This window comes from Cyprinus carpio, chromosome A1, assembly GCF_018340385.1.
Source record: "Cyprinus carpio isolate SPL01 chromosome A1, ASM1834038v1, whole genome shotgun sequence".
NCBI lineage: Eukaryota > Metazoa > Chordata > Actinopteri > Cypriniformes > Cyprinidae > Cyprinus > Cyprinus carpio.
This window is the reverse complement of record NC_056572.1, coordinates 33307231-33327958: the sequence shown is the minus strand read 5'-3', so window position 1 is coordinate 33327958 and position 20728 is coordinate 33307231. Positions and strand designations below refer to the sequence as shown.

General features: G+C 37.0%; 2 protein-coding genes across 2 annotated transcripts; one reads left to right on the top strand and one right to left on the bottom strand.

Annotated features, from left to right (window-relative positions):
* Positions 1-138: 138 nt before the first annotated feature.
* Positions 139-14460, bottom strand: LOC109057759 (nuclear pore complex protein Nup133). Its single transcript, XM_042763325.1, has 26 exons — positions 14202-14460; positions 13550-13665; positions 12325-12428; positions 12143-12247; positions 11932-12063; positions 11676-11846; positions 11446-11601; positions 10257-10327; positions 9998-10145; positions 9727-9877; positions 9500-9642; positions 7093-7184; positions 6839-6996; positions 6063-6157; positions 5746-5970; positions 5538-5657; positions 4833-4932; positions 4475-4726; positions 4229-4362; positions 1823-1981; positions 1574-1709; positions 1136-1254; positions 942-1022; positions 794-867; positions 610-698; positions 139-395 (listed from the first exon to the last, which is right to left on the bottom strand). Exons 1-26 carry the CDS (start codon positions 14327-14329, stop codon positions 259-261), a joined length of 3396 nt encoding a protein of 1131 aa, XP_042619259.1. The 5' UTR covers positions 14330-14460; the 3' UTR covers positions 139-258.
* A 347-nt stretch (positions 14461-14807) lies between these two features.
* Positions 14808-20702, top strand: LOC109057760 (TAF5-like RNA polymerase II p300/CBP-associated factor-associated factor 65 kDa subunit 5L). Its single transcript, XM_042763315.1, has 7 exons — positions 14808-14982; positions 15687-15828; positions 15907-16011; positions 16091-16284; positions 17543-17689; positions 17817-18245; positions 19309-20702. The coding sequence occupies exons 2-7, from the start codon at positions 15690-15692 to the stop codon at positions 20104-20106; spliced, it is 1812 nt and encodes a 603-aa protein (XP_042619249.1). The 5' UTR covers positions 14808-14982; positions 15687-15689; the 3' UTR covers positions 20107-20702.
* The last annotated feature ends 26 nt before the right edge of the window (positions 20703-20728 follow it).

The window sequence follows — 20728 nt, the reverse complement described above, 5'->3', positions numbered from 1 at the left end:
GAATCCAAATACATTTGGGTTCACAATCTTTAAGAAAACACCATAAAACCCAAGCTAACGTCACCATTTGGTTAGCACTATTTGTATTTGTTATTCTATCTTTGTCTTGCAGCAGAAGATTACCATCACTGTCTGTCGTCAATTACAGAAATACAGTTTATTCAGAAAACTCAAGCGCTGGTTCATGTAATTATTTTTTTTTTTTTTTGAAACAGTACAAAAAAAGTTGGAATATTAACAAGGAAACAGGAAGTGTTGTCAAATCTGAGCTTTCTGGTAGTGCTCATAATTGGCTCGCAGGAGGAACTCAAAGTACGGTTTAGATTTGAGACTCTCCAACTCATCTTCCTGCAGAAGATCCTTCACGTCAGGCAGGTACGACTGCAGAGAAACACCTGTGTGCACAAACACAAAACACACTCCGGCTGAATATGCAGATTTTGCATTGTAACTCACTACATTTCCTGAAATAGGGTTGTTCAAGCTTTGAATGCAAGATACTATATACTTCATACCTGCTAAAATCAAGTCTCAAATAAGCCCTAAATCACTTTGAAACCTCAAGACAACCTTCTAGAACAACTGTGAGTGTGTGATTAGTCACTGTACCTTCCTGGATGAGTTTCTGTAAGATCTTGACGAAAGTGCTGTCTCTGGCTGCTTCTAGAGGATCGTCATTATCATCAGACGATGACCAACTGCAACCAGTCAGTCAGTGAAAGACCATTACAGTTATGTAAAATGAAACATCCATCCACACTATTCTCATTTGAGTGAGTTTTGTGATGCTCACCTCTCCTTCCAGTCTTTCTTTAAGGCTTTACTGAAGATCTCTCGTTTTAGGGCATCAAGATCAACTCTATCCTCCTACAGGTGATGAACACATATTAGAAACTTATGTGCTTAGAAAAGTTACTTTTTAACATGTTATTTACAGATACCTCCTCCAAGTACTCCAGCAGATCGAGAGCTTTCTTGAAGTCATACTCGTTGGCTCCACGGTTCTCATCGCAGATGTACAGCTGGACACAAGGAAAAGAGAGACAAAGCAAGACAAATGAGGATGAAGAAGTCTGAAGGAATTAAAAACTGCTGCCACATGCACGTGACCGCAGTATTTTTGTAGTTTACTCACATTAATGAGGTTACGAGGGCTCAGTAGAGGCATGCTGTCTGGGTTCAGCTGCTTCTCATCCAGCAGCTGTTTAGGAAGAGTCTCCTGATGAAGCTGAAACCTCTCCTGCTCCACTATATCTACACCAACACACACCGGACAACACCCATTATGTTTCAGAAATTTCATATGGCATAAACTGATCAAATATTTAGGGGCTTGCATGAGCACCATAGGTCAATGTGAGATTCACTAGGCCTGACGAATTGAGCATAAACTCCTATTATTCTCTGTGTCTACACAATGATAAAATACATAAAGCATGCATCATTTGCTTCTTATTCTGTTGATGTAATAACACTAAAAAGGCTTGGTGGGACATGACAGAGAAAATAAAAATAATATGAAATCCATTTTATACGGACTAAAGCAGATTTTAAGACAAATCAAATGACTGACCGTTGAGCTGTCTGCGGTGCACGGCTTCAGGCATGTCTGACGCCAGAGCCGTGAGTTTGCTGAGGGCCAGCAGGGTCTTCTTCTTGCTGAAGTATCGTGTCTCCATGTTGGCCTGACTGTACAGGGTACGATGGGCCTGTCGTGAAGACACCAAAGCATTTCAAACACTACAAGTGTCAGTAACCTTGTGGTGTGCACTTTAGCATTTATATATATGTATGTATGTATTTGATTCCTTTTTCCTCTTACTCTCTGATAGTCCTGCACATGTATGTCATGCAGCCAGCTGAGGTGATCGTGAGCCTGTAGGAAGCTGGCCAGCTGCTGGTGCGTTGCTACTGGCTGAGACAGCAGCTTCCCTCTCTTGCCTTTCTCCATGTACCAGCGGAACAGGAAGTCCGCAAAGTTCTACAGGAAACAAAGAGGGCTGTGAGTAAATGCATTCGGCACAGGCACTGTAACTGTGATTTCAGTATGTTTTTCTTAGAACTGTATTCCAAGAATTTTGAAGTCTCCGTGTGCAACGCTCTTTGATTTAACAAAACATTTCTATAAATATTGAAATATTCTCTACTAGCCAAAAGCTACTTCAAACTACACTATCTAGAAGCATCTATTGATAATATACAGGTGCATCTCAATAAATTAGAATGTTGTGGAAAAGTTCATTTATTTCAGTAATTCAACTCAAATTGTGAAACTTGTGTATTAAATGAATTCAATGCACACAGACTGAAGTAGTTTAAGTCTTTGGTTCTTTTAATTGTGATGAATTTTGGCTCCCATTTAACAAATTTTCAACAAATTAGAATATGGAACATTTCAATCAGCTAATCAACTCAAAACACCTGCAAAGGTTTCCTGAGCCTTCAAAATGGTCTCTCAGTTTGGTTCACTAGGCTACACAATCACGGGGAAGACTGCTGATCTGACAGTTGTCCAGAAGACAATCATTGACACCCTTCACAAGGAGGGTAAGACACAAACATTCATTGCCAAAGAAGCTGGCTGTACACAGAGTGCTGTATCCAAGTATGTTAACAGAAAAAGATGCACAACCAACCGAGAGAACCGCAGCCTTATGAGGATTGTCAAGCAAAATCGATTCAAGAATTTGAGGTAACTTCACAAGGAATGGACTGAGGCTGGAGTCAAGGGATCAAGAGCCACCGCACACAGACGTGTCGAGGAATTTGGCTACAGTTGTCGTATTCCTCTTGTTAAGCCACTCCTGAACCACAGACAGCGTCAGAGGCGTCTTACTTGGGCAAAGGAGAAGAACTGGACTGTTGCCCAGTGGTCCAAAGTCCTCTTTTCAGATGAGAGCAAGTTTTGTATTTCATTTGGAAACCAAGCTCCTAGAGTCTGGAGGAAGGGTGGAGAAGCTCATAGCCCAAGTTGCTTGAAGTCCAGTGTTAAGTTTCCACAGTCTGGGATGATTTGGGGTGCAAAGTCATCTGCTGGCGTTGGTCCATTGTGTTTTTTGAAAACCAAAGTCACTGCACCCGTTTACCAAGAAATTTTGGAGCACTTGATGCTTCCTTCTGCTGACCAGCTTTTTGAAGAAGCTGATTTGATTTTCCAGGATTTGGCACCTGCCCACACTGCCAAAAGCTGGTTAAATGACCATGGTGTTGGTGTGCTTGACTGGCCAGCAAACTCACCAGACCTGAACCCCAGAGAGAAATCTATGGAGTATTGTCAAGAGGAAAATGAAAAACAAGAGACCAAAAGATGCAGATGAGCTGAAGGCCACTGTCAAAGAAACCTGGGCTTCCAGACCACCTCAGCAGTGCCACAAACTGATCACCTCCATGCCACGCCGAACTGAGGCAGTAATTAAAGCAGAAGGAGCCCCTGCCAAGTATTGAGTACATGTACAGTAAATGAACATACTTTCCAGAAGACCAACAATTCACTAATTTTTTTTTTTAATTGGTCTTATGAAGTATTCTAATGTGTTGAGATTGTTGTGAGTTGGTGGGTGTTTGTTAAATGTGAGCAAAAATCATCACAATTAAAAGAACCAAAGACTTAAACCACTTCAATCTGTGTGCGCTGAATTTATTTAATACACCAGTTTCACAATTTGAGTTGAATTACTGAAACAAATGAACTTTTCCATGACATTCTAATTTACTGAGATGCACCTGTAGTAGCGGTTAAAGGTTTGAGATCACAAAATTTTTTAATGTTTTTATGTTTGTGAAAGCGTCTTTTGCTCATCATGGCTGCATTTATTTGATCAAAATCAACCAAAAACATTAAAAATTGTGAAATATTAAAATAACTGTTTTCTATGTGAATATATTGTAAAATGTCATTTATTCCTGTGATCAAAGCTGATTTTAAGCTGATCAAAGCTGACGTTATTAATGTTGAAAATATTTGTGCTGCTTGTTATTTCTGTGAAAACTTTTTTCAGGATTCTTTGATGAATAGAAAGCATTTATTTAGAACCACATGTATTTGAAATCGAATTCTTTATAAGATTAAAAATGTCTTTACTCTTTACTTATGATCAGTTTAATGCATCCTTGATGACCAAAAGTATTAATTTCCATTGAAAACACTATACAGACCCCAAACTATTGAGCAATAGTGTATGTGGCATGTGTTGACATTTAAGAGTTCTTGGGCCGATGGGTTTCTTACCTGATCAGCGAATTTGACCATGTACTGCTGTAGTCGACTCTGGTTCTCCGTTCGCTCGCACAACTGCACCAATATGTCAAAGTCACAGTACTTCTCGGCCAGTGCTGCAACCCACTGATGCTGACCCAACTCCACTGCCACAGTCACAGACAACACAAAACTATTAAGCACATAATCTGGTCCGTTTTTCAGCTTATTCTGACCACACAGACAGACTGACATGTAAAAGGAGCAATTAAAACTCACAGAGAGGTGCGAGCAGCTCCGAGCGTTTCTGCGTGTACTCGTTCTCCAGTGTGACGTAGCGCTCCTGCTGTCCAGCGCGGCGGAGAGACGTCAGCTGAGCCACGTAACCGCTCAACAGAGAGTCCAACAGAGCCACCAGCTGCTCGCTCAGCATGCCGCGCAGCTCCACGTCTGCGTGAGGATACGCCGCACGCAGGATCAGCTCGTGCTGCCGTGTGATGACGGTCCGGACTCCGCCCGCTCCTCCTGAGGCTGAGAGGAAGAAACTATGATGCTCATACTGATGGAGAGATGCTATTGTGTTTACAGTGCTGTGGCAGTTAAAAAAAGAAAAGGAAGTCCTTTCAGGTGTGTTTACCCGTCCATGGGATGTACTCTGGCTCAGGTCCGCAGTTCTCTGGTGCTCTGTACAGAGATGCTTTGGTCTCTCTGTACTGTGCTGCTGCTTGAAGCATATCCTACCACACAAAACATGATTATTCATTTCACAAACTGGAAGATGAGGATGATATTCTTTCATCTTTAGTTTCATATTTATAATTTGCTTTACAAATTATCCAATTATTAAATACATCTTTTATATTAAATAGTAAATTATCAGCATTGAAAAAACTGTGATGCTTAAAACATGAACATTTTTCAGGATTTAATTTGTTTATTTAAAATATTTATTTAAAATAGAAATCTCTTGTAACATTATAAATGTTACTACCTCACTTTTTTTTTACAATAATTTCTGAAGGATCATGTGACACTGAAGACTGGAGTAAAGATGCTGAAAATTCAGCTTTGATCACAGGAATAAAAGAGTTATTTTAAACTGTAGTAATATTTCACAATATAATGCATTTTGAGCACATATACACAGCCTTGGTGAGCAAAAGAGACATTTAAAAATCATAATGTTTCCAAACTTCTGACAAGTACTGTGTATTCTATAAATATTCTCTCTCTTTATGGGATAAAAATGACAAGTACTTCAAGATACATTCAACCTGGCCCACAGATTCAAAATTAACTGAATGCAAGAATTAATGAATAAGTAAGAAAGACTGCTGTGCACCTTGACAATGTCATTGACGTTGAGCACCACCTCGGCCCACCTGGCAGCATCCGAATGCTCTTTTAAAGCTTTTTCCTCCTCATCCAACAGACACTCAAAGATGGAGGAGATCTGAGACACCTGGAGACATGAACATGAGATAAAGCAGAGAGAAATATATATATATTCTACATTCCAGTTTGATGAACAGGGTGCTGAAGTCTGGCACCTCTCTGAAGAACACGTCCGCGGGCGTGAGGTTGGTCAGTATGTCGGTGTTGCTCTTCTTCAGGGCCGACAGGATGGCCGTGTTCACCAGTTCTGGATGCTTGGCATGATGGTTCTTCAGCACGATGGCGGCCGAGAGCTTCTCCGCATGTTCACATAGCAAGAGTCGTGTGGCCATGGGGGACATGCGCACCGTTGTGGAAGCGAGACGATCTAGAAGTCCTGTCTGTAGATCGGACAGAAAGAAAGATAGAGCACTGCTGAATAATGTGAGACGAATGAATGCGCATCTCATAGATTGTGTGGCTATTGAAGAACCTGAAGCAGGAAGTCCATGAGGCAGCGGTGAGCTTTCATCTTATCCTCCAACTGATGCAGCAGGATCAGTGACGTCAGTGTAAATCCAGCGCCCTCTACAGGACAAAACACACAAACTACAAATTGACCAGGGTCCAAAATGAACAACTTATACCATCTTAGGTTTAACATAGAAGTTTGTCTTTTAGACTCCATGTGACAACACATGTGTGGAACATTCTCTACAATAAGCCACAAAAAAAGAAATTCAAATGTGAACAAAATCAAAATGTGTCTGACAGTTTTTGTGACAGGTGTATTGTTTACCAGAAACTAGCTCATGAATTCAGTCAAAAAATAAATAAATAAATAAAATAATAATAATAATAAAAAATTACTAAATTATCTAAATAAATAAATACAATTTATTGAGAGGATTTATTTTTTTCAAATTTTTTATTAAATATATAATGTTAAATAATATATACAAAGTCTCTCTTTAGGGAAAAAAAGATCTGAGTGAATGAATATATGAATATCTATATATATATATATATATAGATATATATATAATATATATATATATATATATATATATATATATATATATAAAATGAATATTCATTAATAAAAATAATTACATTCATTAATAAAAATAATTACAAATATACCTTCATTTTTGATAAGAAATATTTATGGCCAAAATATTTTCTTAATTATCTTGTATACATTTTGGATTGTTTAGAAGAACTTATATTTATTGGGGCAAAATTAAATGTTTTCTTCCCATCTCTCACCATCAGGAACAGACTCGGCCCAGCGCGGGTCACATGCAGGGTAGTCGTCCACCAGATCCAGGTCGATCTGGGTCACGACAGCATCCAGCTCCGCACTTCCCTCTCCATCGCTGGGAAAGAGCTCGTCCACCATGCTCTGAGCTCCAACCAGATCATGACTGCAGATCAAAGCACAGCAGAGCACCTGTGAGCTGCGGTCACTGATTCAACAATCACAAAAACAAGATTACGTCTGTGAAGTGAAGGAAACTCACCGACAGAACTGTAGGAACGCTTGCTTCAGCAGTTTAGTTTTGTCCTCCTGGGCCACCGAATCTATTTTAGGTGGCGTCTCTAATGGAGTGCCCTGACAAGGTGAAAAATATTCCCTTGAATAAATTAAACATTATAAATGGATACATACATACATACATATATATATATAGTATATTTACCAGGATATATACAATTATACTTTTAAATATATTTATATAATATAAGTATTATATATATATAAATATTATATATATCTATATATATATATATATATAATATATCATATATATATACTAAAGTTCCCTGAAAAGAAAAAAAAATATTTCCACAATGAAGTGACTATGGTTTAATCGAAACAACTCAAAACCCTATTTACGTCTTCTGGTTTAATTGGAGAAAAAATCGACATAACTGAAATAATACGAAATATAAAATTAAAAAAAAAAAAACACCTTAAAATATAAAAAACCATAAATATTCACTTAAAATAATAACTATAAATTAAAATTCAAACAAAAAACATAAATAACATACCATAAAATAAACCATAAAATAAAAAAAAAAAAAAACTTAACAAATATTTAAATTAATAAAATGTTAATTTATAATGAAAATCCATAAAAATAATAAAAAAAATAAAATCACAAAAATATTTAAAATAAAAAAATATACAAATAAAAAAAATTTATATTTATAAAATGTTAAAATTATAAAGAAGTTCCAGTAAAAAGAAGAAAATCAAAATAAAACAATACAAATAAATGTACACAATACACAAAAAAAATGCCTTTTTAAATATAATATTTATATTTTTAAATTTATAACATTATAAATTGAATAACACATCAATTAATACTGGAGATGCCCTGAAAAGATACATTATATTTCCATATTTCTAAACTTGTATAAAAACAAACAAATTGTAAAAAAAAAAAAAAACATATATTATATATATATATATATATATATTAATATATATATATTATATATATATTCTATATGATGATAGCCATGAATATATAATATAATATATATATAATAATGTGTAACATTAATATATAATAATCTATATATATATATATATCATATAAATATAACATATTGTAATATTACCTATAATATATATATTATATATGTGTCATATATTTTACCATATATATATATCATAAATATATATCATATAGATATATATATATATGTGATATACATATCTTCATATATATATATATATATATATATATAATATGTTGCATATATATATATATATGTGTATATATATATATATATATATTTGTATAAAATATATATATAGTATATGTGGTTTATTATATACTATATATATAATATTATAACATATATAAAAGTATACTATACGTATCAATACATATGTAATATATATATATAATAACATATATATTATATATATATATATATATATATATATTAGATATTATAAGATTATATATGTTGTATTATATATATATATATATAATATATAGTATATATGGTTGTATATATATATAATGTTAATAGATTATGTGTATATATATATCTAGATGTGTATATATATAAATATATCTATGTGGTTTATAATAATATACATATATATATATATATATATATGGTATGTAATATGTGTATCATTATAATAAATACTATAATATGTATGTGTATATTATGTGTTGTATATATCTATATATATATCTATATATAAATATATATTGTGTATATATATATATATCTATATATATATGTGTGTATATATATATATATCATCTATATATATATATAGTATATATATATATATAATTGTGTAGATATATATATATATATATTATATATATATATATGTCTATATATATATATATATAATGTATATACTCTATGGGTATATATATATATAATACCTGTGTAATCATATAATATATATAATATATGTAAATATATTATATCATATATCTCTATATGTCTAAAAGGATCTCTCTAATCTATATAATATCTAATATATATATATATAATCTATTGTGTATATATATATATAGAGATATGTGTGTATTATCATCTATATTGTGTATATAGAGTCCATATCATAGATATATATAATTGTATTGTGTATATATATATAATATAATAAGGTATATAGGTATGTGTGTGTATATAGATATAATATATATATATATGTGTGTATAGATATATATATATCTATATGGCGTGTGTATATATATATATTATATATATATATCTGTCTACTATACTCTCTATATATTGCCAGTATATAATATGTATAATATCCATATATAATATCTATATATAGAGGAATATATTATATATATATATATTCTATATATATAGCTATATATATATATATATCTCATTATGCCTCCTTTAAGTAAATTGAGTCCAGACCTCAGGTCCAGCTACTGAGGTGCAGAGCGAGTCCTCCATGGTCTCAGGTAGGAGGGAAGCACTTTCTCTCGCTAAAACGGCAACCAGCAATATAAAAAAGACAAAAACACCGGCACACACCCCACCGCCTCGGATACGGTCACCTGCAGAACAGGCAAAAACCACTGAGAGGAACTCCAGGAAGAAAACTAGCTACTTCATTGGATTTCCCAGTGCGAGGGCTGTACCTGGAGAGCTGAAGGAGATCTTCTCCTCTGCGAGACCTCCGCGTCCAGCTCCAGTGCTGCAGGTGAACACCAGCTCCTCATTATAGAGGTACGCAGCAGGACTCGACGGCTCGGGCAACACCACACGCGTCTTCTGCAGCTCCTCCTCACTCTGACGGACAAAAGCACAGCTGAATTCTTTCAGTTCACACTATCATAGTTTTCATGATTTCAATCCAGGAAGCTCACAGTCTAAACACTCGGATCATTCAGCTACGATTGAACCGTGTACCTGGAAGGGTGGGTTGTATTTGGTGACCTCAACAGTGAGCAGGTCTGGTGAAGGCGCTATGCTTTCTGCAAGAGTGACCAAGCAGAAATACGCCACACATGGAGTGTCGCCCGGATGCCACGCTGCCGCCAACACCACCAGCCCCGCTCTGAAGAGACACACAACATTAGTCACTGACTACTACTGCAATTACTGCCTGTACTGTATTACAGATGAATTTGAACATGATGATATTCAGTTTCATATTCAAAAGACTCACTTGCTGTACTGCATGTCCAGATAAGAGACATTCACTCCTTTCTTGATCTCCGAGTAGTTACTTTCAGAGTCCTATAGGGTAAATAAAGGGTATTACATAAATACACATCTATTTATGATTTTGAAATAAATTAATACTTTTATTTAGTAAGGATACATTTAATTGTTTAAAAGTGACAGTAATGACATTTATAATGTTTCAAAAGATTTATATTTCAAATAAATGCTGTTATTTTGAACTTTCAATTTATGAAAGAATCCTAAAAATAAAAAAAACAGTTTCCATAAAATATAAATCAACATTGATAATAATCAGAAATGTTTCTTTAGCAGCAAATCTGCATATTAGAGTGATTTCTGAAGATCATGTGACACTGAAGACTGGAGGAATGATGCTGAAAATTCAGCTTTGATCACAGAAATAAATTACAGTTTAATATATACTCAAATAGAAACCAGTTATATTAAATTATAAAAATATTTCATGTTATTGTTTTTACTGTATTTATGATCAAATAAATGTAGCCTAGGTGAGAAGAGATTAAATTCTTAAAATCTTACTGAACTTTTGAGCGCTAAATAAATTCATTAATAAATAAAAGTTAAAACAAATACACAAGCTGTGTTGCTCATTTCACAAGCAAATGAGGCATTTGGGGCAAAAATATTTATATAACAGGTAGAAAATGGCCATAAAAGAAAAAAATACTTGGCACAAAAACTTTACTAATATTATTCACTACCAGTCAAACGTTTGGAATAATTAATATTTTTAAATTGTTTTTTCTTCTGCCTAACAAGGCTGCATTTATTCAATAAAAACAGTAATATTGTGAAATATTATCATTTAAAATAACTGTTGTCTATGTGAATATATTATAGTAAAATGTAATTTATTGCTGTGATGCGCAGCTGAATTTTCAGCATCATTACTCCAGTCTTCAGTGTCACATGATCCTTCAGAAATCATTCTAATATGAGGATTTGATGCTTAAGAAACATTCCTGATTAATATCAATGTTGAAAACAGTTGTGCTGCTTCAAATTTTTATGGAAAGAATTTGACCCCTTTAAGCAGTCTGCTTTGGTTCTATGCAAGGACCTCAATTTCTATATCAGATGAAGTTTAGAAAAGCACATTTCAATATAATTCTAGACGCTTCCAAAAAAAAAAAAAAAAGGTATCTGACCCAGATGGCGTCAGTGATGCTGTCTGTGATGATCTGATTGGTGCTCCAGCTTAACACCTGCGTCTCACTGTTCTCATCCACCTCCCATTTACTGAGTCCACACGAGCTGAGAGAGTACAGACAGCCGGTCTCCTTCACCCACAGCACACTGAACACCTGAGGAGCCAAACGTCCCGTCACTGATTGAACACATGATCTGCTTCCACCTCTAAAGAACAAACAGTACTGACCGTGATGTCGGCCGGCTGGCCGCGGATGCCAAACAGGCTGGAAACCCTGCGTCCGATGCCGGACAGCATCCCCTGACCCTGCTGCACGGGCCGCTGCTGCAGTTTACCGGAGGAATCCGGAGTGAGCCGGAGCAGGTGACCGCGGTACGATGACACGATGAAACTCCCGCCCTGAAACAGCAAGAGAAACTAGCTCATGGAAGAAGAGTTATGATAATAAAAGCTTCCGCACTCCTCACTTAGCCTGATTGCACACCTTAACAGCTGCGACATAGTTGCACACGTTTCCGGTGAAATCCAGAGATGTCTCAGTGTAAGTCCCGTCATGAGCCAGACTGGGCCAAAACCGGGCCGAACCGTCTGGAGACACGGCCAGTGCACTGACAGACTGTGAAAAAAAAACACATTTGCATTCATGTTTGCATAATGAAATCTTTTGTGGAGTTAATGCACAGAGATGATCGCACCTGTATGGGTGCAGAATCGAGGGTCCGGGAGGAAGTGATGGAGATGAGATCAGCGCTGTACTCAAACTCACTGGAGGGCAGCTGGAGGTCTTTACACACCGACAGCTGCAATGACAAGAAGAGCACAACTTCAGTACAGCCTTGGCAGCAAATTCAGCACTCAGTAATGGTCTCTTTCTGACCTTTGCCACAGACGTCTGAGACACTTTCCAGATGATCAGCTGTTCTCCACAAACCATCCACGCCCAACCGGACGCCTCCACCTTCACAGAGATCTGATCATCCACTGCAACAGACACAGCATCATACACTGAGAAGCCTTCAAACCAGCAAATCCAAAGACTGGAAGAGACGAACTACTATTCTTACTTTTATCCTAAAAATGTTTCATTTAAAATGTCTACAAATCAGCCCCAGAGATTGCTGGTGGCAAGCCACTGAAGCTTCGAAACCGTTCAAAACAGTTTCAACGTAACAGAGCTTTGCTTACTGAAACCAAAGGACTTTTGATTGAATCCCTTGTTGGAAACGAATGATTTACAAGGTTTTGAAGCTTCATGAAGCAGTGTTTTGAATGCTCCCATCACTAGTTTGAATGCATTAATGATGCCTACAGCTGTCACCTAGGTAGGCAGCTCACTAGGTTTAGAGACACAGCCTCTATGTGAAGTTCAGGGATGCAAACTCATCATGGGTGAAACACTTACAATATTTTAAAATGTTAGTTTTTTCAACAGTTGTGCAGTAAAATTCACTTTAAAGATTCACTTTTCATTCATGATGACATGGAAAATGTGCCAAAAATCCTGGTGGAAAACAAAGACTTTTAAGATGAAAATAACATGAAATTACCATCAAAACCAGTAGATGGCAGCAGAGGATCACTCATTTGCTCAGTTGCCTTTATTATAAAATGACTCTTATAACAAATTTTAGTACTTTTACTGTACTGAAGTATGAAGTATAGCAAGTACAATACAGTCAAATAATAATGCAATAAATATTTTGAGATTTAATTTAAAAACGAATTTTTTTTAAAACATTGCCTTTAAAGGACACATCAAAAATATACTGCAGAAGCTGCTAAATATATTCCGCTAACACATACTTGTTGCTGCTGTAGTTTTGTTACCCTGAATGACTTAATGCACAGCTCTATTGTGTCATGGGTTTGTCAGTTCATTCCGTCCATTGCTACAGTTATCACTGTCATTTATAGCAATGACTCACAGAATTTAGTGGATTCACTCATTTTTTACACCCACGTTTGTCATTCCCCCAAACAACTTTTAAAACTCACTGGATCTACCCGAATCACACAATTGACCCATTTTGAATTTAAAACTGTGAATTTCGCCGAAAGGTGACAAGTCTGCATCCCGGAAAGTTAAAGACCCCAATCTTTACCATCGGCCATGGTCAGCGCCTCCATGACTTTGACCGGCAGAGATGATCCGAAGGTCTGAATGTCAAAATGATGTGAATCGAGGGCTGCATGACCCTGAACTCGGGTGGGAGTGGATCTGGAGAAAGATTAGAGATGCACAAATCAATAAAAAAATTAAAATAAAATGGTCATATTCAGATTTTATTGAATTTGTTTAAACAAGCTACCCTTTTTCTTAAAAAAAGCCTTAATACTTGTTTTAAAGATAAGAACTATTTCATAATTATTGTACATTTACGTAACATGTAAAATAAATTCAGATACAATAATAGGAAAACTACAAACCGTACTTTATTATTTTATAATTAACAGAATAAAATATATTAAATATAAAGAAATTAATTTAAAAATTATATGTAATTAAAGAACTTTTAAATTTAAACTTAAATTTTATTACAAGACTCTTAAAAGAAACTTTACATAAATACCGTGACTTTAACGTTATCAGATAGTAGCGTTACTGTCATATGTAACACAATACTGAAGAATTATCATATTTATGTAACGTTACCATGGTATTTATTTGGTACTCAAAACAATACCGTGGTGAATGTTTAAAGCACGGCAGTAGCATGGTAAGTGTAGCATCTCCTGTCTGTGTTACTCTGTTACCTGGCTGTGACAGCGGAGCGGCGTGGAGAGAACAGCAGCCCGGGCTGAGCGGCACTCACGCTCTTCCGACCGCCGGTCCGGGGCGCCTGTCTGCGGCCTGAGCTCGGGGTGCCGCGGGGAGTGAACATAATGAGCCGGCAGCTTGTTTAACTCATTCGCAATAAACGTTGGAAACCTTTTGCCGCGCGTTCGCTACAGTCGGTCAGGCGCACACAATATGCGTCGTCGTTCTTCTTCTTCTACTTCTTTTGGTTTTATGGCGGGTTGCGAACTAACTTCATAGGCGCATACCGCCACCTACTGATATGGAGATTATTCATGCATTATTCGAATGCGCATGCGCTCTTGCTGAAGAGTGTGTTGAGCGATACAACTGATTCTGAGTCAGTGTTACAGAGCAAGCGTCTGAAAACCACTCATATCTCAACACTCTCATTAAATAAAAAGAAGAGCACCTTAAAGTTATTAATTTAAAAAGGTCGTGACTTGATAAATATGATGTTATAATTATAATAATATTTAATTATGTAACTACCTTAATTTAATATAATGCAACGTGTCTTTATATCGCATACTTAAATACATGTGTAAGACAAAAGTTCGTTGCGCTAGATGGCAGTGCTGCGTCCGCGGCCTCAGCGCGCGCTCAGAGGAGGCGCAGAAGAAGAGAGCGGGCGACCAATGGAGCAGCGGTGGGGAGCTGCAGCAGTCTTCTCCTGAACTCCTCTCCCATGTCTTAAACCAGCGCTTTTCTCCAGGACTGTCACATACGGAGTGTGCAGTAGGTGTTTAACAGCTTTACTAAACCGTGAAACAGATCTAAAGCGCCGCGAGTCGAGTGTATTTGAGACCAGAGTGTGATAATGAGCTCAGTCACTGAGGCCGCGCGTGTATTTGACCTGCAAGACCCTGAGCGGTCTGGGTTTATTTCATAAATATTACCTGAAGATAACTAATGAATTGATATGTCGCGCAGAAATTAACCTGCTTTTCATGTCTGTGTCTCAAATCGTGATGAGTTACCTACCTAGGCAGCTATACTGAAGCATTATAGACGCGTTGAAATTAAACGTCCGAATTTAATCGAATATTCGAGCACTCTTATGATTCCCTGAAATTAAATAAATGTAATATGCTTATGATGCCCTAAAATCAAATAAAATATGAGCATTTTTATGATTCCCTGAAATCGAATCAAATATTCAAGCATTCTTACGATTCTCTAAAATCAAATCAAATAATTCAAGAAATTTATGATTCCCTGAAATCAAATCAAATATTCATCCAAGCACTCTTATGATTTCCTAAAATCGAGTCAAGCATTCATATTGATATGATTCCCGGGTGTGTTTTGAGACTGAATCCAAGTGAATGCTGTGAATCCAAGCTTTAGTCTTTATGTTGGACCATTAATGGCTGCTGTGAAGAGAGATATATGACACTGTGTGTGTGTGTGTGTGTGTGTGTGTTGCGTGTCTCCATCAGGAGATGAAGCGGGTGCGGACAGAGCAGATCCAGTACGCGGTGACCCAGTACCTGAAGAGGAGGCAGTATATAGACACAGATGGGTCTCTGAAGGGGGCCAAACTCTCCCAGTCTGCTGAGGAGATGGCAGCCAGTCTGACGGGTGAATACTCTTTAAATGAACATGGGTCCTTCACTCTAAATGATGCTCATCTCTTCTCTCTCTTTCTGGCGTTTGCAGTGCAGACGGAGTCCAGCTGTGCGAATGTGGTGTCCGCAGCCCCGTGTCAGTCAGACCCGCAGCAGTACGAAACCCAGTTCTCCAGACTGCGCTCCTTCCTGCAGGGTGAGAGACAACAAACACACGCTTCTAATGCTTTAATCCACATGTTATCTGGGTTTAACAGCTGTTTTCTCTGTTTCAGAGGCAGAAGCACCGTTAGTGAAGGAGGTGAGCGGCGTCTTGTTTCCGCTCTTCCTCTACCTGCACCTGGACATGGCGCGGTGTGGCCTAAAGGGGGCGGTAGACTCGTTTTACAGTCGCTTCCACTCCTTCTTCCAGCAGGACCCTGAGCAGAAAGCCATCGTAGACCTGCTACGAGCAGTCGTCACGCCTCAGGTCAGTTACTTTACTACTAAAAAGTGTCTTTTGTTTACGATGAGACTGACCAAACTTAATTTGCTATCATTCTATGTCATTCAGATTTTTAATGCATCAATAAAGCATCAGTTACTCACCATATGCACAAATTTTGTTTTTAATTGTTACATTAGCACTAAAGCTGCTTCCTTTGTTAGCAAACTAAGAGAGAAAGCCAATGTTTAGAATGAAATATTAGTGTACTACTTTCTAAATACTTTGTAGTGCACACTCTATATGTAAATTAAAACCAGTTAGCATAACAGTGGGAATTATGCCATAATAAATGTGTCAAACAATAGTGTACTACTTGAGTGTTGAGTGATGTTCAGTTATTCAATTTATTTAATATATAGTTAAGTAAACGAGTGAGGTCAGTTTGATTGAAAATAACTGTAATCGATAAATTAAAAATGTAAAATGCAGGTCAGATTTACTTTGATTTATTAAATATACACTTTATTAACATATTTGCATATTTATAACAAACATATTTGTTAATAAAATGTATATATAATAAATATAGGTCATTATACATTTATATATTGATTATCATATGCATTTATGCATAGATTATTATATATTTCATATGTATACATGAAATGTATATAATAATCTATATATAGCACTTTCTAAATACATGTATATAAAACAAATCAAAAAACAAATTGACGTAATTATATTTTAAAATCCATTTTTATTTTGTTTACACTTAGCCATTCTATATATTTTATACACACACATATTTTGAAAAATATATATACACACACACAAATAAAAAAGTACATGTATATCTATTATTATATTATATTTTATATTATTTCTTATGAGCACAAACAAGCACACAAATTGCTACATTATATATGTATGTGTCTATATATATATATATATATATATATATATATATATATATTATATATTACACACACACACATACACAATTAAAGAACACATTTACAAAGAAATATAATTAAATGTAAAAGCTGAGTTAAAATACAAGTAAATAAAATATAAAAAGTAAATATATTTAAACACTTTGCTTTATTTTTTTTTTTACTTGTCTCTCACTATAAATATAGCAGTAGTAGCTGATTGTGCTAAATTATAACAAAAAAAATGACTAACCTCAATTCCAGGTTATTTGTGACACAGTGAATAGTAGGCACATTGCATCCACAGCAGCAGGGAAGTTGTCATTCTCAAAGCATGCTGAAACTTTTTTTTTTTGGCCTTCCAGGATGTGACCTCAAACCCTAAACTCTGCTCGCTCCTGGATCACAAGTATGTGGTGCATCTGACAGATCAAGCATACAGCTACCTGCTGCGTTACCTGCAGAGCGATGACAACAGCGCCATCTGCTGGGTGCTCAGCACACATGTGCAGGTATGAGCCTCTTCAAATTACCAACAACTGAATTCAAAGAGGGAGTAGTCAAAGAAAACCAGTCGACCTACATCACAGAGGTCTTTGTTTCTGTGTAATTGCTATCATTCCTCACACGTTGTCTCAGGTGGAGGTGACAGCAGCGCACCGAACCGACTACCAGCTGTACGGCGCAGGCATAGGAGCAGGGAACACTACCTCCACTTCCTCTTCTTCCACTACGTGGACTGCGGGGGATGGGTCGGAGGGGGCGGAGCGTGTGGAGGTCACGGCTGGGTTACCTCAGAACGAGGTGGCGCTGGAGGCGTTGCAGGACTGCATAAAGCGTGTGCGAGAAGGTCCGCCTTCGCTCACTACCGTCTGCTTCTACGCCTTCCAGCACACGGATCAGCTGCTGAACACGGCCGAGGTGTCAGCGGACAGCCGCTTGCTGGCGGCCGGCTTCGATAACTCAGCCGTGAAGCTGTGGAGTCTGCGGGCCAGGAAGCTGAAGGCAGGACCTCACAGGGTCGACGTGTCTAAAATAAGACTCGCCTGTGATGTGCTGGAGGAGGAGGTGAGTGAGTGACAGCTGTCAGTCTCTCTTGTTTCGAGTAGCTGATGGTGATCTTCATTAATATTAGCAGTATTTCTGCACATCTAATGATAAACTGATAAGCTTAAAGATAAATTGTATAAAATGTCTGGGTATTTTTCAGTCTTTTAATGGTTTTTAGTGACTCTCTCTATTTAATTGCTCTAAAATGGCTTACAAAAATTTTACTTTTTATATATTATCTTTTCAAGCAGAAGTAAAATGCAATGCAATTTACAATAAATGAACACTCAATTGATTAAATGAACAATATTTTAAAAACAATATAATATTTTACAGGCTCACTGTAAGTAATAGCATTATTTACGTGCATAAATATAAGACATTTTATACCTTGATTTATTTATTTGCTTATTTTTGCCTAATTAAGCCATTTATCGCCAATAAAATTTTCTGACTTGTGATGTTATTTCTGAGACAAACTCTCATTACTGTAATGCAAATAATACAATGAAATATTTCATAAGAAAAGTATTTATCACGGTAATATTTGTTTTCAGCCTTTAATTTGTTGATTTTAAATACAAAATCAATCAATAAGATAATCAATTAAGTGCACAGATCCTCATTATTTAATGTGCCTGGATGTTTCCCAATAAAAATAAAATTTAAATTATAATTTTTTTTTCTAGTCAAATAAAACCTAGTTTTAACCAGTCTTTGTTCAGTAGATTTAGAATAAGTAAAATACAGTATAATTTACAATAAATAAAATAAATAAAAAAAACTAACAATTATATTTTATACATTTTTATTAATATAAACATTGCCAATTACTATCAATATTTTACATAAATAAGAATAGGAAGATTTTACACCTTGCATGATGAGATTTCTGTGGACATTTTTGAGTAAAGCCACAAACAAAAGAATGTTATTGGTCCAAAATCACACTGCAGATTAATTGTACAAAAATAGAGATTCTCTTTTACTGTATTTGCTATTTTATTATGTTCATTTTTATATAGTTTAATGTGTATTCATATATCTCGAGTTATTCACATGTATCTTTGTTTGAAATCAGGCAGATGATGAGGATGCCTCAGGCAGTGAGATAAAGACCCTGCGCGCTCACAGCGGTCCCGTGTACCGCACGGCGTTCCTGACGGACGGCTCCGGACTGCTGTCCTGTTCTGAGGACTCCACTGTTCGCTTCTGGGACCTGAACAGCTTCACGAACACCGTCCTGTACCGCGGCCACGCTTACCACGTCTGGGACATGGACGTCAGTCCCTGCAGCCTGTACTTCTCCACAGCGTCCCACGACCGCACCGCTCGCCTCTGGAGCTTCGCGCGCACGTATCCGCTGCGTCTGTACGCCGGCCACCTCTCCGACGTCGACTGCGTCAAATTCCACCCCAACTCCAACTACGTGGCGACGGGCTCCACGGATAAAACCGTACGCCTGTGGAGCACGCAGCAGGGTGCGTCTGTGAGGTTGTTCACCGGGCACCGCGGGCCCGTGCTGTCGCTCGCATTCTCGCCCAACGGCAAGTACCTGGCCTCGGCCGGAGAGGACCAGAGACTGAAGCTGTGGGATCTAGCATCCGGCAGTCTGTTCAAAGACCTGCGGGGTCACACCGACAGCATCACCAGCCTCTCCTTCAGCCAGGACAGCAGTCTGGTGGCCTCCGCCTCCATGGACAACTCCGTGCGAGTGTGGGACATACGCAGCGCCCACGGCACCGCCCCCACCGACGGCTCCAGCAGCGAGCTGATTGGACAGTACACGGGCAGCACTAGCAACATCCTCAATGTGCAGTTCATGGCCTGTAACCTGCTGCTGGTGACGGGCACTGCGCTGGAGAAACAGGAACAGTGACTTAACAAAACACGTCCAGGTCATATTTCACCCCAAAATCAGGTTAAATAATTAGGATTAGTTTAGGATAATTGGGTTATTTTTTTTTCCCGCAGGGATATGGCCTGGACATGTTCTTGGCGGGTTTTCGTGAGATTCCCCCATTGTGTTTTGTAAAGTGAGAGTGCTGGTGATGTTTTGGCTCATTTTTGTTATGATGTATGTTGATACCTCTAAAGGACAGAGGTGCAGCCTGCTGTTTTCATAGAGATGTAAATATTAGATATCATATTAAATATTATAATTTTTTTCTGAAAAAGTTAGGTCATTATTTCCATGTTTGTATCTTTCAGCTCAACTCATTTCTGTTGTAACGTTGCTGTTGTTTTGTTGATGGCTTATGTTTATAAAGGTGATTCTGAAAGCACATCCAACACTGTTCTCCTGGAAGTTCACCAGGAAGCCAGATAAACTGGATACATCCTACTTTAGGTGGGAAAAACAGTCCTGATGAAGCAACATCAATGCCTTCATCCTAGTTTTTATTCTCGCAATAACTAGGGATTGAGTTTAGTTTTATTACAACAAAAAAACATCCCCAGGAAAGCTCAAGAAAATTGAAAACAAAAACGAATGATTAATT